A 27,627-nucleotide genomic window follows, 5' to 3' on the forward strand; every position below is an offset into this window, starting at 1 on the left:
TCCGCCTTATAATTTCGATTATATCCCTCACTCTATTAGTGATATTTCATAAATTTTCCTTTTATACCCTTACTAACCCACCAAAATTACATTGAAAAAAAAACATTTATTCTTCTCTTCTTCAATGTTAGTTGCGTTTCAACAAATTTCTTTGACCTATAAATACTCCCAGAAAGGAACTCTTTCAAAAAAAAATCAATGTTATTTACTTTTCACCTAATTTCTTTGACCCCATAAACATTCTAAAAAAGAAACGCTATCCATTTACTTGATTGTATCTCTTCGCTCTCTGATTTTGTTCTCTTCGTTCACCCAAATCATGACTCCATAAATTCTCCCAGAAAGAATCTCTTCTCACCGCTATAAAACCCGAATAGCATCAAAATATTAAACCTGACATATTTGACTTCTCCGACATCTCTTGATACCCTGACTTTATCAACAACCAGGTTATTGTTATTTAAACACATTTAAATATCTTTCTCCCACGATTTTTATTTTAAATTTTAAATTTACCCTTACTATTGATGATTGACTATCTTTTTAAAATAAATATGAAAAAAAACTCTCAAACAAGAAGAATATTCTATAACTTTCTACTTAATTATAACTTTTATCTTTCTAATTACGTAGAAGGTTGATAGAATATTTTTTCCCTTGTTTTCTTTTTAGATATTCAATTTTAGAACCTATTGTTCCCAAATTAATAGGATATTTATTTTATCAGAAAAAATAAAAATAAAATGCCACAAGTACTATAAATATTTCTAATTGTTTAAGTATGTTAAACTAATCTATCTCTCAAATAAGAATAATATTCTATAAACCTTCTACTTAATTAAAAAAATTATATTTCTAATTAAGTAGAAGCTTGATAGAATATGTTTTTCTTATTTTTCTTTTTAAAGATTCAATTTTAAATCCTATTATTCCTATTTTTTATTGGATATTTATTTTATCAGAACAAAAAAAGAAATGCCACAAGTACAATAAGATATTTGTAATTATTTAAATATGTTAAACTAATCTATCAAAATAAATTTATGCTACGTAAAGTGATAATATGTTTAAGTATTTCTAAGTAGAGTTGAAATTTGAAGTTATATCTATTTTTCAGGGAAAAAAGATATAAATAAATCCTTTTCTATAAATCATCTAATCATATAATAATAATAATAATAATAATAATTATAAACTTGACATTTTAGTGCATTTATTGTGACAAAATAACTAGATAATGAAATGCAAGAATACCAAAAAATATTCTACTGGAATAAATAAATGAAGAATTTAAAAACGTTACTATAATAAATTCAAAAATAAAATATAAAAACCACGATTAAAGAATCCCATCAAAACATTATACTATATCAATTAAAAAACATTACCGTTGAAGAATTTAAAGACGTTACTATAATAACTCCAAGAATAAAACAACTAAAAACCACAATTAAAGAATACAAAAAAACGTTCTACTACGTTATTATAATAACTCCAAGAATAAAAATAAAAAACACAATTAAAGAATACCAAAAAAGTTCTACTATAAAAAATTAAAAAACATTAACGTTGAAGAATTTAAAAACGTAGAAACTAGATAATGAATTGCAAGAATACTAAAAAACATTCTACTACAATAAATAAATGAATAATTTAACAATTTTACTATAATAACTCTAAGAATAAAAGTTAAAACCATGATTAAAGAATACAAAAAAAACATTCTACTATAATAACTTAAAAAATGTCAATGTTGAAGAATTTAAAAACGTTACTAAGTAACTCCAAGAATAAGACAAATAATAATCACAATTGAAGAATAGAAAAAAATATTCTACTACGTTACTATAATAACTCCAAGAACAAAAAATAAAAAAATACAATTAAAGAATACCATAAAAACTTTCTAATGTAATAAGTTAAAGAACGTTAACGCTGAAGAATTTAAAAACGTTACTATAATAACTCCAAGAACAAAAATAAAATAAAAACCACAATAAAAGAATACAAAAATGTTCTACTATAATAAATTAAAAAGCGTTAACATTCTACTACAATAAATAAATGAAGAATTTTTTAAAAAGTTACTATAATAACTCCAAGAATAACGAAAAATAACCACAATTAAAGAATACAAAAAAATGTCTACTATAATAAATTAAAAACGTTAATATTTTACTACATTACATTAACGAAGAATTTAATAACTCCAAGAATAAAACAAATAAAATCCACAATTAAAGAATACAAAAAAAACATTCTACTACAATAAATTGGAAGATGTTACTATGATAATAATAATAATAACTAGAATCGGGGGCTCGTGATTCGCACGTGCATGTGTGGTATTTTCTTGTTTTTTCCTATATGTGCTTTGGGACGACCGATAATATTGTTTTGAGTATGTATTATTTTATTTTTTTCCCTTACTTAATATCGACAGAACAATTCATTTGTCTCTGCTATGTGAAATGTAATCAACATATGTCTGAGACCATTATCGAATGAAATTAAGGTACCCAGGCAACTTTTATAGGCCCAAGATCAAATTGTCCATTTTTGAACACACAATAGATATAGCATTAAAGCTTGATTAGCACATTTGTAAGTTAAAGTTAAAATTTACCCAGGTTTGCCTTGATAATTATCCCGCAACCTTGTGTTGTGTAATGTTGTCATCAAAACACAAGTCATACTGATAAACACATCTGAAGCTATCACATTCAAATCCAATTCAAAACAAAAGTGAATCTGAAATTTGGTAAAGCAACAGTGTCATATATAGACAGTAAATATTAAGTTTTATCCTTGACATTAGCACGTATATCATCTTCAACGGACTGTTGCAGCTCATCATGTACACTGAGGAAAGGAATGCTATTATGTTCACTTATCCACCACCGGTATGTAATCCACGAATTTACCTTTGATGCCTCGCAGATTCTTGAATATATATTTATTATATATGGGCATTGTATATGTGCTGCTTCATATAAATTAGTATTATCACTTTTTAGTTTGTTTTTGGACAGGAAAATGACTTTATGCTACATCACCATTATTGATAGAGTTTTCAAGGATAGTGAAGTCAGTCAACTGTAGGTAGTAGTGATGATCTGCCCAGAATAGAGTCAAAATACAAAGTTTGCTTTTATTAATCGAACAAAAAACAATTATCTCCCGAATCTAGAAAGTTTCAAGCTGGATTTTTGTCCTAAGCAACAAAAAGGCATATACTGAATTTGTTTTTACTATGGCTTGATGCAGGTTTTTAAGCTTCTAGCTGATTCATTGCAGTCCTACTATTCTGTTAGAAAGTATGATATCTGCAAACAAGCATGTATGATTCATTGCAGATCCAAAGTCGATCTCTGCAAACAAACCTGTATAGCTCAACAAAAGTGTAACTAAATGATTCGTTCTATTCAGACGTGATTCATTATGGGGTATTGAAGTTGTTGGTGATGGTTTAGGTTCACTGAAGACGGAGTATTGGTTGAAGGTCTGTTCTGGAAGGATATGGAGACCAAATGAACCGCCTTACAGATTAGTATAACCTGAGCAGTATGGAAGTTGCTAAGTTTGAGGGATAATTTGTCACTGACGATTTACAGTATGAATTTGGATGTTGGATAGAAAATTTTGCTTTATATAAAATGGGTTCTACTATTGCTATATCTATATTTATGTTGTCTATTCATGGTACATAATATCAGCATATTCAGCTATTCTATTTTCAGGTTGAGGAAAAAAATATCTTGTTTGGTCTTCTGCACTAGCTTCTATAGGTGAATTGTAATAGCCAAACACTAACCAACTAAATTAGCAAACATTGACATATATTGAGTTTACTTATACCGGACTAAATTTACTCACGTGACACCAATAATAGCAGGGTGAAAAGTAAGGAAATGGAGCTTACTTAAAAACTTCTAGCTTGCATTGCTAAAGCCATTGTAGAACTCCGACCACCTAGACCTCCAAAGATCATGTTCCTCCTACCCAGAATCCATACGAAACAGCAGAGAAATGATTGATTGTAAATTACCAAAGGAAACAATACAACAGAAACAAAACCTATCCAAACCAATATATAATACAATCCAGATGTTGCGTCACTAAGTTGTTGTTCAGTAAGAAAATGGAGCTTACTTAAAAACTTCCTGATTGCATTGCTACAACCAAAGTAGAACTCCGACCACCTAGACCTCCACAGATCATGTTCCTCCTACCCAAAATCCATGCGAAACAGCAGAGAAATTAGTGATTGTAAATCACCAAAGGAAACAATAGAACAGAAACGAAACATATCCAAACTAATATTTAATACAATACAGATGTTGCGATACTGAGTTGATGTTCAGTAAGACAGTTGCAGAAAGACAATGAACTGCTCATGTTACAAATATTCAGCTACAATCATTTTTTACTTTTCATCACAACCTATCAGCACACACTTGCCTTTCAGACTCACTCGTAGAATTTCTGCTCGTGATTTAGATTTCGCTCTATAGCCTTCAGCCTGGAATAACTCCAAGAGTTAAGAACAATATACTTTTTCATATATCATGTATCATGATGAGTTAGAGAGAGAAAGAGAAGGTGTAAGACCTTGAGAATTTCAAAGAGTTTCTCTGAAGCCATTTTCTGAGCAAATTTCCCATTGCTATATGTTGCAGTAGCTGACCCACAGCGCAATTCCCCATTGACTTCTCCTTCCACTTTGGCTTCAGTTGTGTAGTATTGTTCTTCCTTACAAAGTTAAACTACAGATCCCACTTGTGATACTGGCAAACCTCAGTCAGTTGAAAATGATAGTCTATTTACTATATGCAGGCCAATATTTTCTAGCCATTAGTTGTCATTTGTCTGAGAATAAGCCATATTACGTGATTTACTTGCATTTGTCATGGTATGGAGCCTCATGTTGTTGCCGAAGGACAAAAAAGATTACCCAGTTGTTTAAAGAGTAAGCTATCACAATAACTTCTTATTTTGTCTAAGTTTTTGAACAACATTGATATCATAGCCGGTTCTGCAGATATGGTGTAACTCCTTTTTCTTCACTAAAGGCATTACTTATCCAAGCCCATGTCATTATGAGTTTGTTCCTTGCCGTAAGTTTTTATAATTCTTTCATCTAATTTGCCACTCAGTTACTCATGCTAAAGTTTAATAGGTTAATGTCTTACTTTCAGATTAATAACATGAATAAAAAAGTTCCTTCATTCAAATATGGAGGTGCATTATGGTTCACAGATCTCACAGTTCCAGATTCTATGTATATCTTCCCTATTCTAACAGCTCTGACTGTTATGAAAATAACAGAGATATATTTATCTCTGTTTTTTCCCACCCTTTTTGCTCATAAATGTTCTCTTCTTAAGTAAATTTAGTGAATAAACTCCATTTTCTTTCTAGTATGAGCTTCACTATCCATGTATCCTCCTACGTGATCTGCTATTTTATTCAACTTAAAATACAAACGACTCCCGGAGGACATCCAATTACTGGAACATTTAAAAAGGTTTCAAGGGGATTGCCTTTTCTTACAATACCATTCACTATGAATTTCCCTCAGGTAGTCAAATCTCAATTCACTAAACTTTTATCTATATTGAGTTATTGACTGGCATTAACATTAGCTATGCTAATTACTAAACACCATTTCATTTTTTTCTCATCACATAGTCTATGTCAACGAACCTACCTTGTACTCACAAACACCAACATAAACATACACATGTAAAAACACCAGAGAGTAATCAGAGTTGTGGAAAATTAATTCACCTTTCTTTTTCGTAGAAACCAACCGCAACATCTTGAATTCCGGAGATTTAAAGTTAATCACTTTGAAATGACTTGTGTACAAAACCGGATGCTAACCAAACAAAAATTCAAATCACCTACTTCAAAGATATTATACTTTTTTCCTAGACAGACTAAAAATACAAATTCAGGAACTTACAAATGTTGTCATTCTTTCTATATAAAAAAATATGCTCAAAGTCATTACACGTTTTCCTTTCACCATGTTTACATGTACAAAGGAAAGAACACATGACACTTGGTAACAGTGAGATAAAGATGTTTGAATTCTATGAAGTGTTTTAAGAAAGCATGCCTCACAATTGACAACCAACCCCATTTCCCAGTATAAAAAATTTAGATTGTGTGTATGATTTAACAGTATGGTCCATATCAATTTGCTTAGTAAAACTTACCTAATTGAGCACACCCTCCATTGCCAAAAATGTAAATGCATATTGATGCGGATAAATCCAACACTCGCAAGCGAACGAGTTCGGTTATAGTATCAAGGTGTCGAACACAAGGACTATGTAGTATCAATTGTTATGCCAACGAATAGACTAAGCCAAAGATCACGGAGTGAATAGTTTATGACCGAATTCAAACTAGCATGTAACACGAAGTTATCAATAGAGAAAGACTTCCAAGGTTAGGATCCCCACTATGATGTTTCAATGAGTTTAAGACGATATATGGTTAACTTCCAAATTGAATGTCGTTCGAAGGACCAACTATCTAATGTCAGCACTACCTCCTCTCAGACGATAAGTGCACATGCCTAGATTCGACTAGCAATCACTCTCGTGCAAGTCTATCCTAAACTAGACCCTTTACGCCTCTTAGAGATCAAATGACAAACAAATCAACTTCCGCTCTCGCGCTCCGCAAAATCTATTCAATCATCGATCAACTACGATAGTTAAAATTCCACTAGAGAAATTAGATCACTCTCATGCAAATAATTCTCAAGTTCTCCCTAGGGATCTAACATGAATTGACAAATGTAAACTCAAATAATCATTCCCTAAAATCAAAATCCCCTCTCGGACTCAAATGATAGTAGGATTTCCTACTACAATAGTATTAGGGCAATGAGCATCCTAGGAGAGAATCAAACTTCATTCAAATGATCAATCAACCAAAAATCATCATAAAAACTCATCTACTCCATCATAGGGTTCACCCAACCATGGAAATTGAAGCTTAGCTAGACATGGAGAAGGAAGAAATCAAATTCATTGTAATAAACAACATACCATTCAACTTCAATCCAATCCAAGTTATCCAATCCACAAGCTTTCTCTTAGGGTTTTTAGATCTCTAAAAGTTTTCTAATCCCCAAAAAGGTCTACCTTAAGAGTCCCCCAAGAAAAGTTCCTTTTATACCTAGGTTAGAGGAGGAAAAATTAGCCTGACGCGACCCGTAACTCGGCCGAGTCTCAGGCCGAGTTACGTGGACATCATTCTTCTCGGGACGGGACTCAGTGCACGACTCGGTCCACGACTCGGCCGAGTCTCAGGCCGAGTCTCACTCTGCGAAGGCGATGCTTTGGTATTCTGACTCGGGCTACAGCTCGGCCGAGTCTCACTCTGCATAGGCTTCACTTCAATCTTCTTTTACTCGTTGCACCACACATTCTTGACCCCGGCCTTGCACATCCAAGTCATCCACATGGGCGTCTCCAAGATATAGTCCACGATCATCAAAGACGCCTCGAATTCATCCTGAAAACACACAACGCAAGGGTAGACTCCGAACACTAGAAATCTAAACGAAAAAGAAACAAACCTATCGAAAATAAAACAAAACCAACCTAATGAGAAGAAATAAACATGCCCTAAACTAGCCTAAATGCAAGTTATCACATATAAGTGTAGTGCTCATCTTCTACAGACTTCAGAAATCAGTATTTTAGTTAGTTGACTTGTGAAAGTCCCTTTCTTTTTCGCATAAATCCAACCGCAAAATCTTGAATTCAAGAATTTTAAAGTTACTCACTTTGAAATGACTTGTGTACAAAACAATACGCTAACTGAACAAATTTCAAATCACCTACATCAAAGATATTACACCTTTTTCCCGAACACACTAAAAATGCTAATTCAGGAACTTAAAAATGTTGTCATTCTTTCTATATAAAAAAAAATCATGCTCAAAATCATTACACTTTTTTCTTTCACCATGTTTCCATGTACAAAGGAAAGAGCACATGTCACTTGGCAACAGTAAGATAAAGATGTTTAAGTTATATGTAGTGTTATAAGAAAGCATGCCTCACAATCGACAACCAACCCCATTTCCCAGTATAAAAAATTTAGATCGTGTATACGATTTAACAGTATGATCCAGATCAATTTGGTTAGTAAAACTTACCTAATTGAGCATACCCTCCATTGCCAAAAATGTAAATGCATATAAGTGTAGTGATCATCTTGTACAGACTTCAGAAATCAGTATTTTAGTAAGTTGACCTATGAAAGTTCCTTTCATTTGGCAAGTTCTTAGGCAGAGAGATTATCATCTTGCTCCTATTTTCAGAGGAACTGATCCAAAGGTGAATACTTGAAAATAATGTGGCAAACACAATTCATAGGGTAAAAAAAACATAGTATTAGAGTTGTAGGAAACACCATTATTTTCAATTTCTTCACTAAAGATTCCGCAAGTCTTTACAAAATCTGTAAACTGAAATAACACCATTAAATAATAAGAACATAACGCATTCAAATAAGAACAAATTCCTCACTAATTTATTAGCAGCTAAAAGAAGAAGTAGAGAGCTTCCGGTGTCTTCTATGCAACAACGAGGATTACTCGGAATCAGTTCCACCCTGAGCGGATCCCTCACCCTTATTGTCACCTCCACTGCCAGTTATTGTGTCTTCATTTATGGGATTTCATCAACAGCCAACACCTCTGGTAGGTGGTCTTCTGCTACATTAGGTGCCGATGGAGGTACCTAGTAGGACACCAGTGTCAGTAGAATATAACAACGAAAGAAAATTAACTTTTGAATAGAAAGATACTGGAGCTAGAGAGAACATACATTTGAATCTAGATCTGTACGGATGAGTCTGCTTGCTGTAAAACTCTCGTACGCTACATGGTCATAATATGTATGAGTCTTGATCTCAAGAACATAAGTGGTGCCAACCAGATGTAGCACTTCATGGAGGACTTCATTGTCTTCATTATCCTCATGGGGGAAAAGGTGTATGTATGGTTAGGTTGGGAAGCACGCTATTTTTTAATTAAAAATAAAACATTGAGAGCATAGAATTTACCTGTAGCAAGGTCACATATGTCTTCATTACCATGCTCTCAACAATTTCATCAAAAACAGTCACAACGGTTGGTGCGGTTGGGTCAGACCCTTCCATTTCTAATCTAAATCTATGACATCCAATTGTTCAGTGGAGGTAATGTGGGATGGGACATTTAAAATCAGGAAGGGTACCAGCTAGATACATACCTTGGGATAGGAAACTCATAGACTCTCTCACACGATTCGCACCAGAAGCTATTCTCCACACGGCAAAGGCCTTTCTTATAGTTTGTAGAACCACATGAGAAGTAGTGCCAACTATTGCGTGCACGAATTCCAGTGACCATCAGGGGGCAATACATGGTGACTGAATGTTGTATTAAGGAAGAAGGAAAAGTTAACGAAAACGACGCGGAAATGTATACAATACAAAATAAGGATGGAGTTCGGCATACTGGTCACCCAAGCCTCTCGTTTGCCTTCCCAATCACAGGAGTTCATGAAAAATTCCGTCCTAGTTTGGTTATGGCCTTGCAAACTCACTAAATAAAGCAAAAAAAATGTTTGACTGATGGCAGAAGTGAAATGAGGTTGAGTCAGAAATAGTGTCAGAGAAAACTACTCCACTAGATGCCTCAGTTGGGCGATATCTTCTATCTCGTTACTGTCATATATGCATGTGGCACTCGTGCTAGATAAGAACACCTTACCTAGGGAAGGAGACCAAGTTAATAGTTAGAATGAGAGAGAAGTACTGTTGTTTGAGGAGGGAAAGATGCATAAAAAAATATTGTACTGATTTTACGCAAACACTTTAAAATATATAGAGGGGGATTCAGACACAACATGGAAGCACGCTTAAAATAATTAGAATTTCAAAGAAGGTCAAACTATTTTGGATGCATCATGATTTAAAAATAAAGGCTTAAAAACACTGGATGTGTACATATGACATACCTCTGTACTCTTTCACATTCATAGATGGCAACAATACAATGTATACGGGAGGAGCATCCCCAACGCGCTTGAGAAGATCATCACAAAGCGCACCCCAGAAAGTTACCTTAATAGCACGACCCCTAGTTTTTTTCAGAAAGAGGAGATTACACAAAATTACAAAACGAATATGATGGAACTATAACATGTCATTCTACTTTATGTAATCAAGATATAATGTGTAGATTTTTATATTACCATTCGTTGAGCAACTCGAAATCAAGGAACTGTGATCCGTTCCTTGTAGGCCTCACATGACCCATGTTTACAACACTCCCAATCACATCTATGAAATCAGAGAGAGTTAGTCATCAAAAAGTTGACAATGCAAAATGTTTGATAGTGTGTTTGAGATTATCGATTAGGAAACGACTATCATTGACTGTTATGGAGTCAATGTCATGAAGCTGAACAGGGTATTGTGTGAATCCAGCGGTAGGACAGTCAATCGGTCGAACAACAAAATCACTTTCCAATTGAATGATATAAGGGTCTGAGTCCCTAATCTTATAAGTTTGTTTGTTAGGCATAACAGTGAAACGTTTCATTAGATAAATTCTCCTAATTTGGAGCTTTCCAGCAAAGCAAACAATGTTACTTCTAGCATCACAGACATTTCCCTAAAAAAAATACTCCCTCTGTTCTTTAATTTTCTTCCCCTTTGACCAAAATCATGGATTTTAAAGAAAACGTGAAGAGTAATAAATGTGGAGGAAAGAGATAGAGAGAAAGAGTAATAATTAGATATTGAATAAAAATAAAGTAGTATTGAGAGAGAAGAATTTGTATTAGATAGAGTAAAAGTGTATTGAAAATTGAAAAAGTGGTTATAAAATAGTTTCTATAAATAGAATGTGAAAAAATAATTTTAGAACATCAAAAATGATAAATAAAAAAATAATTAAAGGACAAACATAGAGGGAGTACATAATTAAGGGACAAATTCCAAAAGAATGATCAATTCATTTTTTGGTGTTTAGTGGAATGTAAGATTGAAACTTGAGACGCGAAAATTGCCCCCACACTTCGAAACCCAATCCGCGTCGTCCCTTCTTACTCCATCTCGACCGTCGATTTAAATACATCAACGGACTAAAACAATATCCCCCTTCACCACGGATTCACAGTTTTGTCCGTCCGATTAAAAAACACCCCCGATTATCTAGCGGCTCAAAGCGCCCTCACACATTAGCTATAAGATCCCTAAATTCATCCCCATCATCCTCATTCATCTCTCATCCAAACTCAGATCTCAAATCATCTGGTAAAAATGTCAGGCCGTGGAAAGGGAGGCAAGGGACTCGGAAAGGGAGGAGCGAAGAGGCACAGGAAGGTTCTAAGGGACAACATCCAGGGAATCACCAAGCCCGCCATTCGTCGTCTTGCCCGCAGAGGAGGTGTCAAGCGTATCAGTGGCCTCATCTATGAGGAAACCAGAGGCGTTCTTAAGATCTTTCTCGAGAATGTGATCCGTGATGCTGTTACCTACACCGAGCACGCTAGAAGGAAGACTGTCACCGCTATGGATGTCGTTTATGCTCTCAAGAGACAGGGAAGGACTTTGTACGGTTTCGGGGGTTGATTTTGCTGCTTTCTGTCTAGTATAGAATTGCTAGGGTTTTAAAATTAGGCTTATGTAATTCAACTTGGATTCTCGCAAGTAATGATAGCCGTGCTTCTTCCTGCTAATTCTTGTGTGTTCTTCCTGCTAATTCTAACGTATACGACCCACCTGTTTAATTCAACAAATGGAATGTATAATTTCATAAATCAATATAACTACAATAATCTAATACTGTGCAACATTACCCATGTCAAATTGGAAGAATTACAGAGTACTAACCTTGTCAAATTGAACGTTCTTCGGCTCTATTATGGGCTTGAACAAGCTTCAAGACGTTGATTTCTCCGAAATTTCACAATCAAGTAATATCTACTCACATAACATACTACAGGTTCCAGTTGCACTATCTGTAGGAAAAATGCTCTCCGTACAACCCCTCTTCCCCCTTTTTTCCCTTGCCTGAACTGTGGGTGTGGCAATGGCGTCTCCGCCGGTCTCCTCCTCCCCTCCTCTTCCCCCTCCACCCCTCCCCTCCCCCAAAAGACTGCTGCGTCTTCTTCGGCGCCGAAACCTGTAGCTCCTCTCCCCAAAAGATCCTGGAAGGGTGTGGTTGCCCCCACTCCTTCCCCCGCTTTTCCATTAGCCCTTCATTCCTTGCTGCGAATAGCTCTGTCTCCATTCCAAGTGGCGGCTCTGCTATCCCGGAGGTCACAATTTCACCGGCGGTCCTCTCCATCTTATCTGCTGAATGGTGCCAATCTCTTGTTCTTCGTCCTCTTGGCGTTGTTGTTCCCCTGCCCGATATGCTCAAGAAAGTCCGGCTTCTTTAGCGTTTCATAGGCGATTGGAAGCTGGTCGATTTGCCAAATGGGTGTTTTGTTCTGAAATTGTCTAATCTGGAGGACTTCAATATGATTTTAGACAGTGGGCCTTGGACGGCGTTTGGACGGTACCTTGCTATCAAACCGTGGGATCCTGATTTTGATCCTTTCAACTCCGATTTTGGCTCTGTCCCGGTTTGGGTTAGGATTCACCGCCTCCCTCTCCATCTCTTTGAAGAAAACGTGCTGAAACTCATTCTTTCCGGGATTGGTATTCCTCGCCGAATTGATCCTCGTTCTTTATTGGGGGATAGATGCAAGTATGCTCGTGTATGTGTCATGGTGAATTTGGCTTCAGATCTGATCTCCTCTGTTCTTGTTAATGGAGTCACCTTTCATCTTGAGTATGAGAATGTGCAAGCTATTTGTATGGAATGTGGGATTCTTGGTCATTTCAAAAATCAGTGCCCAAAAGCTAAGAATTTGAAGCAGGCATCTGCCGCTAGTCTGCCCAACACTCGGATCCAGTCCTCTCCCTCGGGTAATCTTGATAAAGGGGTTAAGCGCCCTGGTAAGCTTATGTGGGTTCGTAAAGAAAAACCGCCGGTGATGTCGCCGGAGATTCCGCCGGTGGTGGCTTTGTGTGCTCCGTCTTCTCATCCGGCATTGCTTTTGGAGTCCGTACATGTTAAGCTTCTTAGTTTGACTTCCAATTGGCTGTCCTCCCTTATCCTTAGGTCTGAGGAAGTTCCTAGGCTTAATTTCAGCTTTTGCATTGATAAGGAACTTTTGGGGAATTTTGGATTGATTGGAGACAGGTCTGCTTTGCATTTTTCGGCTGATGTCAGTAGTATCATTAATAGGGGGGATTTGAATCTGGAGCCCACTATTCCTCCCTCCTCTGGGGCTTTGACCGAGGTTATTCATGGGACTGCCGCTGGAAATTTGATTTGGGCCGGCCCAAACCTCTGTTGCCATCAAGGTCCTATCACAAGGTCCAAACTTGCTAATGCTGCTTATATTAATAAGTGTAATATTTGCTCGCCAATTCTCCTTATGTCCAAAGAGCGTGGCTTTGAGTCTGTTTGTGCTGGGCAATCTGATTTGAGTTATTTGGGTTGGCAAAATTCTATCCCTGAGAAGAATATTGTGGATTCCTCTAGCTTTAGTCCTAATGGATGTAAATGGAGCATTCTTCATGATGTCTCCAGTCAGGACCCCGATCTCCATCATTGATGGAGCCTTCCTCTTCTCCCATTTATCCAATGATGAGTACAATCTTGTGGAATGTTAGGGGTGCGGGTAAGCCTAGTTTTCTCCGCTCGGTGCTCTACCTTAAACGTACGTACAAAGCCGCGGTTCTTGCATTATTTGAAACTCAACTCTCGGGTACAAGAGCGCGCGAAGTGTGTTCCAAAATTAAGCTTGGTGATGATTTTATTGTGGATTCGACGGGGCGTGCGGGTGGTATTTTTTTGGCATGGGACCCGTCCTTGGTTAATCTTAAGGTGGTGAAACATGGGAGTAGGTTCATTCTCACTGAAATTATGGTCGATGGGGCTATGTTGCACTTTCTCTTTGCTTATGCTCCTCCCGCGGTTCATTGTCGGATGAGATTTTGGGAGGATATTGAATCGACTTTGAAGCATGTTGTGGGCCCCGTTTATTTCGGGGGTGACCTAAATTGTATCTTGAGCTCGGAGGACCGTATTGGTGGTTCCGGCGCTCTCCATCCGGACTCACTTTCCATGCGTTCTTGTCTTGATAATCTTGGTCTCATGGACATGGGGTGTGTCGGTGCTCGTTTTTCTTGGTCTCGTGGGCTTAATGCTTCGACTTATGTTGCTAAGAGACTTGACCGTATTACCATGAACATGGATGCTTTCTCGGCTTGGCCCCATGCCTCGGTTCGTCATCTCCCCAATCTTTGCTCTGACCACACTCCACTACTCTTCACTCTCACGCAGCCGCCGTGTCGGAGTCGCTTCTCCCGCCCTTTCCGTTTTGAAGAAGCTTGGACTCATCATCCGGGGTTCTTGGACTTTATCAAGGATGCTTGGTGTGTGGATGGTTCGGCGTTCTCGGCCCTTAGGATCCTTAAGGATCGTATCTCTTGGTGGAATACCCATGTTTTTGGTGATGTGAATAAACGTAAAGCCGCCCTTCTCCTTAAGGTTGCTTCGGTGCAAGATGCCTTGAGTGTGGCGACCTCGGATTCAAATATTAGGCTTCTTGCGTCTTTGAACTCGGAGTTGGATGCGACGCTTGCCCAAGAGGAGGCGATTTGGCGTCAAAAGGCTAAAGAGCATTGGCTTACGGAGGGGGACCAGAACACCGGTTTTTTCCATGCCTCGACCTTGGTTAGGCGGCGCCGGAACCGAGTGGAATCTCTGCTGGGCAGTGATGGCTCGTGGGTCACTGGCAAAGAACAACTCATGCATTTAGTGAAAGGTTACTTCTCAACTCTTTATAATCATCCAGTTGAAGGTTGCCCTCCATTTCTTTATGCCATGGCTTATTTCCTTCACTGGATGTTGCATTATGGGATAAATTGGATTTGCCCTTTGATGATGTGGAAATCTATAAGGCAGTGAAAGGGATGGGGGCGCGTAAGTCGCCCGGCCCCGACGGTTTTAGCCCCGTGTTCTTTCATAAATGTTGGGATGTTGTGGGGCCCTCAGTTATCTCTTCGGTTCGAGATTTTTTCTCGTCTTGCTCTTTGCCAAAGGGGGCCAATGATACATTCCTTTCTCTTATCCCGAAGGTTGCCAACCCGGAGAGTGTGGCTTCTTTTAGACCTATTGGGTTGTGTAATGTGTTGTACAAGATTATCACGAAGGTTTTGACCAACCGCATGAAAGATGTTTTGCCCCTCTTGATTAGCCCGGTTCAAGGTAGCTTCCTTCCTAAATGCCTTATTACCGATAATATTGCATTGGCACAAGAGTGTGTTCATTCTATTCGTACTAGGAAAGGCAAGAAGGGGTGGTTTGTAATGAAAATTGATCTAGAGAAGGCTTTTGATCGTCTCCGTTGGGATTTTATTATGGACTCTCTTAAAGATGCCGGGTTTTCTAAGAGATGGATTGATTGGATTGGGGAGTGTATCTCTTCCTCTACTCTTGATGTGCTTTGGAACGGTGAATCTACGGGTGCCTTTAAGCCGTCTAGGGGAATTCGCCAAGGTGATGCTATCTCTCCGTATCTCTTTATCCTTTGCATGGAACGCTTTAGTCAATTAATTCAAGGAGCGGTGGATGAGGGGTCTTGGAAACCTTTTAAAGCCTCTAGAAGGGGGCCGACAATCTCTCACATTCTTTTTGCGGATGACGTGCTTCTCTTTGCGGAAGCCTCGGTGGAACAAGTGAAGGTTATCAAGCTTTGTCTTGATCTCTTTTGCAAGTCTTCGGGTCAAAAGGTGAATGAATCTAAGTCGAAGATGTATGTTTCTCCTAACGTCTCCCCGGATTTGATTCATGAGTTGCATCTTGAGAGTGGGATCCCGGTGACGGATGACTTGGGCATTTATTTAGGTATCCCTCTTTTGAACAAGGCCTTCTCGGCGGCGACTTTCGAGCCTCTCCTCCAAAGCATTCATGCTAGGTTGGGAGGATGAAAGGGGAGGCTTCTTAGCATGGCGGGTCGGGTAACTCTTACTCGTTCGGTTTTGAATGCTCTCCCGGTTTACTCTATGGCCTCGTTTGTGCTTCCCCGGTCCGTTTGTGACAAGATTGATCGTATCTCTAGGGACTTTATTTGGGGCTCTTATGGTGGTGCACGTAAGTTGCATGCTCTCCCTTGGTCGGAAATTTCTAAACCAAGAACGCTCGGCGGCCTTGGTATTAAACGTATGAGAGAATTTAATCTTGCGTTGGTGGGGAAATTGGCGTGGAGATTTGTTCATAGTGTGGGTGATGCTTGGGCCGATGTTATTAGAGGTAAATATGTGAGGGATGATCACATCATCTCGGGTAGCTCTTCGGTGGTTTGGAAGGCTATTGTTAAGGGGATGTCGGAGGTGGTTATTCCGGGTTCTCGTAGGCTCATTGGGAACGGCCATGACACGCGCTTTTGGTCTGATTTTTGGTTACCTGAGGGCGTTCTGCTGGGCAAGTGTTCTTCTGCTGTTCCTGTTCATCTCAGAGACAAAACTGTAGCAGATTTTTGGGATGATGGTTTTGGATGGAAGTGATCCTCCTTCTCTGAATTCTTGCCGGCCGACTGCCTCTTGTCTATTGCCGGAGTTGCGCTGCTGGGGGATTCCGATGACTGCAACATCTGGAGGTTCTCAAGAGATGGAAATTACACAGTCGCTTCGGCCTACTCGTTCCTCATTCCCGCCGGCGGTGACGTCTTCATTGACAGAGGGCTTTTCAAGAAAATTTGGAATATGGGTTGTCAAGAACGCGCTAGAATTTTTTGTTGGCGGGCTGCGAAAGGGGGAGTGCTCACCAACGAGGAAAGATTTCGAAGGCACCTAGCCTTCTCTGATTTATGCGGCGTGTGTAAGAATGAGCCAGAGACGTTTTTGCATCTCTTCAGAGATTGTGTCATTGCCAGAAGGGTTTGGGAACTGCTTGGTGCTCCGGTTGTGGCTGGGCACTTCTTCGTTTCTGATTTTGCGCCCTGGCTGAGGTGGAATCTTCTCTGCTCTTCTCATCTTGGCGCCAACTGGTGCGGTCTCTTCGCCACAGCTCTTTGGGCAATCTGGAATCAAAGAAACAAGCAGGTAATGGGAAATGGTGTTGGCGCCTTCACGTCAGCGGAGGATCTGGCTGCTCATGTTGTTAGGTCCCAGTGTGATTTTGATTTGGCTGCCTTGGGGAGATGCCACTCTAAGCCTGCAAGAGAAGTTAGGCTCATCATGTGGCGTAAGCCGGTTGTCGGTAGGATTTGTCTCAATACGGATGGGGCCGTCAGAGATGGTTTGGCTGCTGCGGGAGGAGTTCTGAGGGATAGCGCTGGCCAGTGGGTCGGGGGGTTCGTCCACAACATTGGCTCGGGTTCGGTTCTGGCAGCGGAGTTATGGGGGGTCATCTCTGGCCTTCGCCTAGCACGTGATCTGGGGTTCGGGAGGGTTTCTTTAGAAACAGATTCGTCTTTAGTCGTTCTGTTTTTAGGTAAACCTATAGATCGAAGGCACCCCTTATATAGTCTTGTGTCTATTGCGCAAGACTTAGTTAGTAGGAACTGGATTTGCCAGTTCCGTCATATCTTCAGAGAGGCAAACCGCGTCGCCGACGCGCTAGCTGATCTTGCTTTTCAGTTTCCTTTGGGCTCGACTGTTCTCGTTTCTCCACCGCCTGTGGTGGTTGAAACACTGTTAGATGATGCTAGGGGACGGGCCACACCCCGGTCTGTTGTGGTCCATCTTGCTTCTGATTCTATCGGATGAGGGGAGGCGTGCCTCTGTTCTTACCAAAAAAAAAAGTAATATCTACTCAATTGTTCGTCAAGGTGTCGTTCATAGTGCTCCTACCATATGCGGACGACATATTGATTACTGAGAATTATGAGAATGAGATTAAAGCTATCAAGGCTACACTTGATTTGCAGAATGGAGAATTAGACTGTGGTTGAAACTGAGACTTGATGAGGGTGCATTGCTATAAAATGGAGAGAAATACATGAAGATAGTTGGGGCCGATTACTTTGCCTGTCTTTTAACAAGGTCGGATATGTCTTTATGTCATTTAACATCTACCTTAATTTGTCAGTCAACCAAGGTAGGCTCATATGCACGCAGTGTTGTACGTAAGGATGACAACATGACAAGTTCGGGGTGTGGAGTAATATGTCGTCTCTGTCAAGTTTACAAGTTTCATCCCCGTTTCCATCTTCATCTTCACCTCCATTGGAAATACTATGAGCTTTCTTTTTCACCTTTCTGCCGATAAAATATTATCTTGAACTAGTATAAATAAATAAAGAATAGTGGACTATATCTCCCCTTCGAATATGCCACAAAAATTGAAAGCTTAAAGCATGACTTAGAAAAAGAAAAAGAAAGATTCAAGAATTGTATTGCAAAACTAAGGTAGAAATTTATTTATCTAAATAACACTACTAAAGTTACATTGAAAATGTAAAAAACATTGTCTCAAGAAATAAAATAATTTTTAATGTAATGATTGTATAGGGATAAATGTATATAAGTAGAGAAAATTTGATAAAATGACATGTATTTTTATTCAAAAACGTTACTCTAAAATGACATATATTTATATCAAGAGGATTAAAAAATAGTGGATTATATCTCCCCTTCGACCTCAAAAATTGAAATCTTAAAACATGACTTGGAAAGAAAGAAAAAAAAGGTTAAAAAATCTTATTGTAAAACTGAGCCCAATTGACATCATACATATAGGGAACAAACTCGGCCAGAGGTTGGCTGGAATGGTTCGCACATGAACCTGCCTTGCTGTACTCTTTGGTTGTTGTTTCCAACCACTCTATTTTTGACATCATACATATAGGGAACAAACTCGGCCAGAGGTTGGCTGGAATGGTTCGCACATGAATCTGCCTTGCTTTACTCTTTGGTTGTTGTTTCCAACCACTCTATTTTTTTTAGGTGATTGTTAACCATCGCATATGTTTTTTTACTAACCATTGCACCCGAATTCGTCACGGTTACAAGATCAAAAATCGTCACGGGGTATACTGAATTGCACATCACGTGGGTCCAGCTCCAATTCTGCCGTCACGTGATTCCTGCCATTTGCCGTGACGCTGCACCCAAATCTCCCGTGACTCTCCACGCCAAGCTTCCTGTGACGATGTCCACCAGAGCTCACGTGACGAGGAGCGTGTTTTAGGCTATAAAGGCCTAAAACACCTCCAAACCCTCCATTACTCATTTTTGGCCGACTCCACACACCTCTCCTTGCAGTTCTCACTCGGTCGAACGCCATTTTTGGTTGTTTAAACACAATCCGGTGCTCGTAGCCCTCTCGTTTGGTTGTTCTTCCATCCCAAAGATCAAAATCAAAGTTGATATGGTTAGTTGTCCAATTTCTAGCTTGTTTGAGTTGATGTTTATGTAGATCTATAAGTTCTCATAGGAATTCTTGGAGGATTTAGTAGTTATATATGTTATTTTTTTGAATTAATGTGATATACATGCATAATATTGTTGGAATCTTGAAGTATATGGAAGATTTGAGTTGATTTGGAAGATATTTGGATCTATAGGTTTTTAGGTTGAATTATTGGTAGATTGAGTAGATAATCAAGTTAATTAGTTAAAATAGAATAAGGATCCGGTGAAAACAATCCTTATGCGAACTTTCTCGGGTACACATATAACACACTAATGTTCACATATAACACGCTAATGTTCACATCTAAAGGGATAAAAAAATCACCCAGAGAACGTAAAAAAAATAAAAATAACAGTTCACCATTAATTACAAAAATGCCACCGCGTGGATTCATTAAAAAAACCCATCTTTTAATCTCAGCCCTCCATTTTCTAATCTAATGGCTCAACATCCTTCGCACTTCACACCATAAAGCTTGTTTTCACCGGAACTCACCTCAGTTAAAAATGATGTGAATTAATTTAAATTAATGGTTTAAATGTTGCTATATATTGAGATTTTAGTTGTAGTGTTGATTTTGTGGATATTTGGTTATATAGGTATTTTTTTATAAATTGTTCTAAGTTTTGGTGGATTTTTTAGGTATTTAGGTGAAATAATTAGATTTAATTAAATTATATGGTTAAAATATTGATTTTTTTGTTGATTTTAGTTGTAGTATTGATTTTGTGGATATTTCGTTATATAGGTATTTTTTTATAAATTGTTCTAATGGTGGATTTTTTAGGTATTTAGGTCAAATAATTAGATTTATCTAAATTTTATGGTTAAAATGTTGAAATTGTCTTTGATTGTAGTTGTAGTTTTGATTTTATGGATATTTGATGATATAAGAATTTTCTGAGAATTGTTGTATATTATTGTACTATTTGTAGGTATTTAGGTAAAAAAAATGATTTAAATTCATTTTATGTTAGGAATATTGAGATTTTTGGTGATTTTAGCTATATATGTTGTTTAATACCATTGAGTGTAAAAATTATCTTAGTAATGAGTATGTTAGGTGAATTTGGTATTTAGGTAGATATTAATGTTGAATTAGTAGGAAAACAGTTTTGAATGTTGGTTGAGGTTGGCTCTGAGATTCGATTTACAGTTATCTGAATGCAGTGTAGTATGTGTTTGCCTCAGTTTGCACTGGCACTCTGGGCTGTCACGTCCTTTACTGAGTTGGGCGTCACATTGTTGGCATCCATAGTCGTGACATCCTTGGCTTCCACTGGCGTCACGTGCATTTGAATGATTCCCGCTTTTAGGTTGTTGTTAGTTTATGTAAATGTATGGTCAATCCATTTAAAAGTCATTTACATTTTAATGTTGTGTATGCAAGACCGCTTGAAGAGGATGGCGAAGAAGGTTGGTGCCATGGGATCTAGATCAGCACGACACCAGAAAAGGGATGCCGAGGAGGCCTCGCGACTGACTACGGAGGAAGCAGCCAGAACTGAAGCAGAGTTGGGCGCTAGAGTGGCCCGGAAGAAGAAGCGGGGGGATAAAAGGGGATCCGCCTCGGCCAATTACACGCCCGCGAGACATTCTGTCTCTGGTGATGGGCGACAATGCGAGTCCGAAGAGCCCCCGTACCCCTATCCCATGTACCCGGAGGCATCTAGGTCACGCCATTCCATCTCAGGTGTGGGGGTAGACGAGTTCATGGGAGATGCATCATCTTCTCATCAGATGATGTTGGGTTACTACGGTGACCAACAGATGGGTGGTGGGTCCGATTACCACCAAGGCGGCCGGTCCGAACACCACATAGGCGGTGGATCGGAATTCCACTACGGCGGTGGTTCCGCAACCCAGTACGGTGATGGGTCACACTACCAATACAGGGAAGGCTCGCCACCGTACTACGGTGGTGACTATGATCGCCATCAAGAAGATTGGTTCGCCTTCGGTTATGATCGAACTATGGACGAAGGAATGGAAGAGGAAGAGCCTCATGGTGAGGAATGGGATCATGCTGAGGAAGAGCCTAGAGTGGAGGTATGTACAATAAAGTACAATATTGTCTACGATAAGTTAAGTTCAATAAACCAGATCATGATTGTTTCAATATTAAATATGTCTTGTAGGGTGAGTGGAGGGGGCAAAGACCATGGAATGCCCCACGGGGTGAAGAGGGTGAAGAGGGGGGTGCAGGTGAGGGTGCTACATATGAAGGTGTGGCCATGGAGGAAGATGTTGATGAGAATACCATCTTGCTTCGGACCTCCCAGTCGGTTTCGAACGTCCTCACCATGGCATCCCTTATCTAGGGCCAACCATCTTTTCACATACCAAGACCAAGAGCTATGGATCTATATCCACAGTTTCTGTCGGAGATGATCTTGTACCAACCTTAGAGTACTGTCCCATGCACTGTGGCCACACCTTGTGATACTTTCTGTTGAGAAGCAGTCTTGGGGATTTCAAAGGCTGTCCGGGCTCTTTTTCGGGCCTCCTCGTGGTCTTCTTCTTCTTTTTTGGTGGTGTCTGGTCCTTGACAACTTCGGAACTCTCCCATGCACATGGTAGCCTTTTGTCTAGTGCACCCATCAGTCTGCCCTTGTGCTTGAAGTTTACGGGCTCATCAAGCTTCGTCTCTTCAGGGAGCATTATCTTGTTTAACATTCTGACCGCCTTCAACTGATCATCTAAGGTTAACTTGTTGAACTTCTCTCATGCAAAGTCGTCCATCAACTATCGGTTCACCTTTCTCTTCATCCTCTCGTCGTCGACGACATCGGGTACATCTTATATGGAAAGGGTTCTCCAGAATATATGGATCACCTCCTCCGGTAACGCCTGCTTTGTGTGCACATAAGTTCCAATTACGTGGTATTAGGGGAGACCATCCCTGGTCATCTTGGTGCATTTGCAGTACGGTTCCGGGTTCAGGAATTGACCGTTCTTGTACTCGTCCATTAGACGGTTGAAAGTCGTTGCTGAAACCCTGTAGTGCAACAGGTTGAAAATGTGAGCCCCGTCTATTAGCTTGAATTGGGTTTCTAAACTCATATTAAGGTTGCCCTTAATCTCCCGAACTTGGTTCCGCAACAACATGTGATACTCGGCGAAGATGGTTGACAAGTTGTTGTTCGGACCGGACAAGTATTTCTTCAGCACTGAAAGCGCTCCTTCAATCCTGGTTCATTCATGAGAGATGTTTGGTTATACTAGATGTCAAATGCATCAGATGTAAAAGAAAACGTTAATTTAGTTTTACCGGTTTGTTGTGTTCTGCCCCAACGTGAATGCGTCATCCGTCGACAGCTTCTCCTTGTGAGGTTTGAACCAAGTTTGATAGGCGTAAGAATGTAATTTTTGAAGGCCATGCCAGTTGTGGAACAATTTTTCTTTATTAGCATTGTAGTCCTCCTCAGTGGTGCAATATAAAATGTCCCTGTACGCGTTTGCCACTCTATTGGCTCTTTCCTTGTCGATCAGCTTCCTCGCAAACAGCTCGATGTTGCGTTGGACGTGCAGCCTGCATAGCAAGAATTCCGCATTTGGAAATAGACAGTACACTGGCTTCATCAACTTCGCCTCCCTATCCTTCACTACACATGTTGTTGTTGTTTGACTTTGAAGAACAACTTTGCAAGTTACTCTATGGCCAATGTGTAGTTCTTCGTCTCCTCGCAGGCAAGGAATGCTCTGGCAACATTGAAATTCTTCCATGTCGATGTGACACCTACAATCTCCAGGAATGGACTGTTGTACCTGTACGTAAAAGGGAAGTTGAAAACAACATAGATCGATATCACACGATACAAAACATGAATCCGGAGAGATGGACTTACACATTAGTCAAGTAAGTGGAAACTAGTAGGATAACGTACGAAAATGTCCTTAGAAGTCTTATCCCATCCGGGCTTGCAAATAACACGTCTTTGATCTTGTTTATTTCTGGATCGGACGTGTACTCCACATAATATTCGTTCTCCTTGCACTTCTTAAAGAACTCTTGCACAACAGTACGTCCTTCCATTCCTTCCCTCCTGAACTTCTGATTGACGTTATATATTTGCTTAATGCTCGTCACATTGTCTGGGTTGGACAACATCCCCAGTACGTACCTCGGTTGTACATGTTCCCTTGCGCAGAACAATGTTCCAGCGGTCCAGTGGTTCTTCAAACACTTGTATGAGGAATGGGCAGTCGCACTGTCTCATTCTAGTTCTGATTTTCTCGCGGGGGATTTGGTTGGCGTGCTTTACCTCTTCTCTGGCACGCTAACCATGTGACGGGCCTTCTACCCTTAGAACCTTTGTCCACCCTATAGTTGATGAGCATGAAATTGAGCTTCTTCGCCTCCCCCTTTGCCCATGAAATGATGTCGTCTCTATCGTCAAAAATCTTATATGTGACAAAGTACTTGTTGTAGTCCACTGATGTTATAGGCTCAAGCGTGGATACGTTCTCGAACTTCGGTAGAGTGTAGAGAGGTGGCCATTCCCACAATTGTGTACCTCGTTCCGGAACACTTTGGCATGGGTAGGTTGGCGGACAACCCTTCACGTGGGTGCTATCTTCGTCATCAGTGAACCCAAGGCTGAATTTGGGGATTTCATAATCGAGTAGGGATTCCACCGATTTCTGTGGAACATCTGTGTACTGTGAGGAAGGCACTTGGGGTTGTAGGTGGTCCCAGCACAATGCTGGGAGTTGTATTTGATCGAGGCTTTGATACGAATTAGGAACATACAGTTGTCCATAAATTTGATCCCCATGGTAGTACGAGGAGTTAGTGTCGTACATGTCTGGTGCTATCTATACATTTTAACAAATGAAATAGCAACTATAAGCTTACAGCACTAAACGCAAAGCACCTTAAGCAACATAATGAAACATAGTGAAACATAACACAACATAAAGTATCATGTATCACAAAAAGGGTGATCTTACTAGCAAATTAAACATAAAGCAGAGTAAGAAATAAATCATATTACTACGTCATAATGCAATATAACACAACACATGGCTTAATCAAGACTGTTGGAACTCTACGATGGTAAACATATATTCTAACTAACCAGACTGTTGTAATCTCCTGAGAAATATGATGTGTTTGGATCCACCCCTTGATCCATGTGTTCCTCATGCTCGGAATGACTAGATTCATCACCCTCTTCATGTTCTACTCTCTCAATATTCATTTTCTTAAACTTTGATAAGAAAAACTTCTTCATTTTTTGTAGAATGCAAATAAATGTTGTGAATGATTTGGTGAATGGAGATGGTGAGGTGTAGGGGTATAAATAGGTGAAGATGAAGCTCATTTGTGGATGAAAATTGGTCAAACTTGCAGTTTCAGGTCATTTCATTGCAGTGTTCAGTCATGGACACATCAAAATAGAGGTATGTGCTTGATATGACAGCCTAATTCTGGGTTTTGCAATATAGCTTGCGGTGCGTAATGGGTACCAACACCTCCCGCTTCACGAATGACATTGCTAAGCTCGTGATGATCAAGACTTTGGGATATATCACACATTTTACATACATGGCCCATTAAAGGGTGGCTTGTTGGGATTTTTTCTTGTTTACATAAGAGTTGTGGTACTACATGTTGGGCTATTTTCTTTTTCATTCATTTCGTGGCTATGTTATTCATGTATAAATAATAGTAATGCATTCAATTTGATACCGGCCTTTGATACTCTCTTACCATTAAGCTACAAAAGATTTAAAACAAAAGGACACTTATTATTACAAGAATACATTGTTTATAGGTGACGCGATTCTTCTTTCAATTACTAAATAGAACATTCTTCAAATAGCATTACATTTTTCCTAAATAAGGCGATTCTGCTTTCGATATCTCTCTCATGACAAACTCGCTTGTTCCCTGCAAAGTTTCATAAAACAAAACAGAAATCATGGGTTAGGATCGGTCTTAGGTTTTCTAAGACGACTTACGTCTCTGACCGCTCTAACTTTATCCAAATATGTGATATATTCTTTAGCCTTGAAATTAAACCTCATAAGACCTTCGTTCTGCTGACTAGCTCATTTCTCTTTTTCCGCAGTTCATCAATAACCTCTTGGGATCGCTTACAGAACGGTGGATCAATCCATTCTGTAAATTGCTACATCCTTCGTTATTTGGCTTGTTCACATCATATGTGCCAAATTCTGGACACCCCCAGAACCTTCTATCAAAGTTCCACCGACCCTCCACGGTTTGTTGAACTAAAGGAAAACCGCAATGACAGACTTTATTTGATGTCACTGATGAAGAATCCATCTACTAAGAGATTGATGAATGTGGAATGGAGCATGTGGATCTTGTGGGTGTGGAAACGATTACATAGGAAGCACTCTTTTAATGGGGGTTGTGGAAGAGGGTTCTGAAGTAGGGTTGAGGTATAGGCATTGTGCTATATAGCTGTATGTGTGCTGTAATCAGCTTCTATCCGTTGTGGGTGTAATACAGTTGTAAACAACTATGAATTTCAGAAATCAAATAGGTGACTCCAATACATAACTTATCAATGTGAAAACCACCTAAAAGTCTATACAAAGTTGACTACAAACTAGACATAAGTACGAGGATGAATTCAAGTGCCACATAATGTCACAAGATCTCAATATAGGTCATTAGATATCACACAACATTATTAAAACCATCTAATACATCCCTTTCATTCATTAGAAGTACGTTTTCATCCTACCAAACACCCTTACAACCCCAACAAGCCTACCACCATGATCTAATGTGATTTTCTTCTAAAAAACAACATAAAAGGCTTAAATAACCATTTAGAACTAATAAAAATACTTACGAACATCAAAAACACCTATATAGCCTCTTCGTCACGCCCAGTATCAGGGACATCGTGACGACCTATCGTACACTACTCATCACGCCCACTCCTCCCCCTATAAATCATCACGCCCGAAGGTGGATTTCTCGTCACGTTTTTTGTTGCGCTGGTCGTCATGCCCTCCTCCTATCCTTTCGTCACTAGATCAGCTGCATTAGTCATCACGAAAGAGTGTGCGATGGATAGCAAATTTTATATGCAATAGATAGAGGGGCCGTTTTTTATTGATGATCAATGAAGGAAATTCTCCTTAACAAGGAGCCATTCCGCATTCTCATAAATAATAATGTTTACAAATTTAAAAATAAAACTAAGGAGAAGAGATTGCAAAACCCGCAAATCTTCTTACACAGACCTGATATATTCATCAAGTACGTTACAAGTACTAATGATATCTAATACAAAATCTAAATCTACACCTTCTCATTCCTTTGAAGCAAGAATGATGAGAATCAAACCAAGGATCTTCCAACTAGTCAAGAGCAAGAACAACTTCACTAGAATTTCTTTTGAGAAACGGGTTTTATGGGGTTTAATGGATTTGGGTTTTTTTTGGTTTTTTTACTTCTGGGGAAAAGAAACAAGAGATGTATACAAAGATTTAGTAGGGATAAGCAACCTTCAACTCAAGGATATGACTCACCTCTTGAGGAAGGAAGGGCCTGAATTTGATTAGGATATTACGCACCTAGAAGAAGTTCAGGTGTTTGGATATGACGCACCAAACAAGATGTAAAAGATCAAGTTTGAGTTCTTCTCAAAACACTTGGTTTATACTTAACCTTCAACATGATTACAATAGAGAAACAAAGTAATATAAATAGGAAAATACAAAACAAGGTGCGAGTCTCTTTAGTTGCTCGTCATTTATTGTGGCCGTTTCAAAGACTATTCAAATGAAGAGAGTTAATCTCGGTCAAGGTGAAGGGTCTTCGTATTATTTAAACCTATAAAAGATATTGAATATCATATAATGTCGTCCAATTAATGTGTAGTCTCTCATGGTCTCCCTCGGGTTCAATGCATGCGGGTTAAATGAGACTCTTCAGCTGGACTGTCATGAAGACAATAATTTATGGACGTTTATGTCCCGATTGAGCGCATGTCATCAACATAATAAATACACATAATTTTCTTATCTTTCCATTGACTACTCATCGACCTCCATTGGAAATTTGTAGCTCCAAATATGGCAAGAACACTGAGTAGATGTCGAAGAGACAGATTCAACGGTTTTGTCATCTTCCAATG

The 27,627-nt window shown here is 39.1% G+C and overlaps 1 protein-coding gene across 1 annotated transcript; it reads left to right on the forward strand.

Annotated features, from left to right (window-relative positions):
- Positions 1–11,343: 11,343 nt before the first annotated feature.
- Positions 11,344–11,655, forward strand: LOC141251059 (uncharacterized). Its single transcript, XM_073670191.1, has one exon. It carries the CDS (start codon positions 11,344–11,346, stop codon positions 11,653–11,655), a length of 312 nt encoding a protein of 103 aa, XP_073526292.1.
- The last annotated feature ends 15,972 nt before the right edge of the window (positions 11,656–27,627 follow it).

This window comes from Phyllobates terribilis, unplaced genomic scaffold, assembly GCF_046119375.1.
Source record: "Phyllobates terribilis strain yellow unplaced genomic scaffold, ASM4611937v1 Scaffold_6504__1_contigs__length_44004, whole genome shotgun sequence".
NCBI classification, from domain to species: domain Eukaryota; kingdom Metazoa; phylum Chordata; class Amphibia; order Anura; family Dendrobatidae; genus Phyllobates; species Phyllobates terribilis.

What these genes read in the sequence shown, in the direction of transcription:
- LOC141251059 (XM_073670191.1), top strand. Translation starts at nt 11,344, where the DNA reads ATGTCAGGCCGTGGAAAGGGAGGCAAGGGACTCGGAAAGGGAGGAGCG.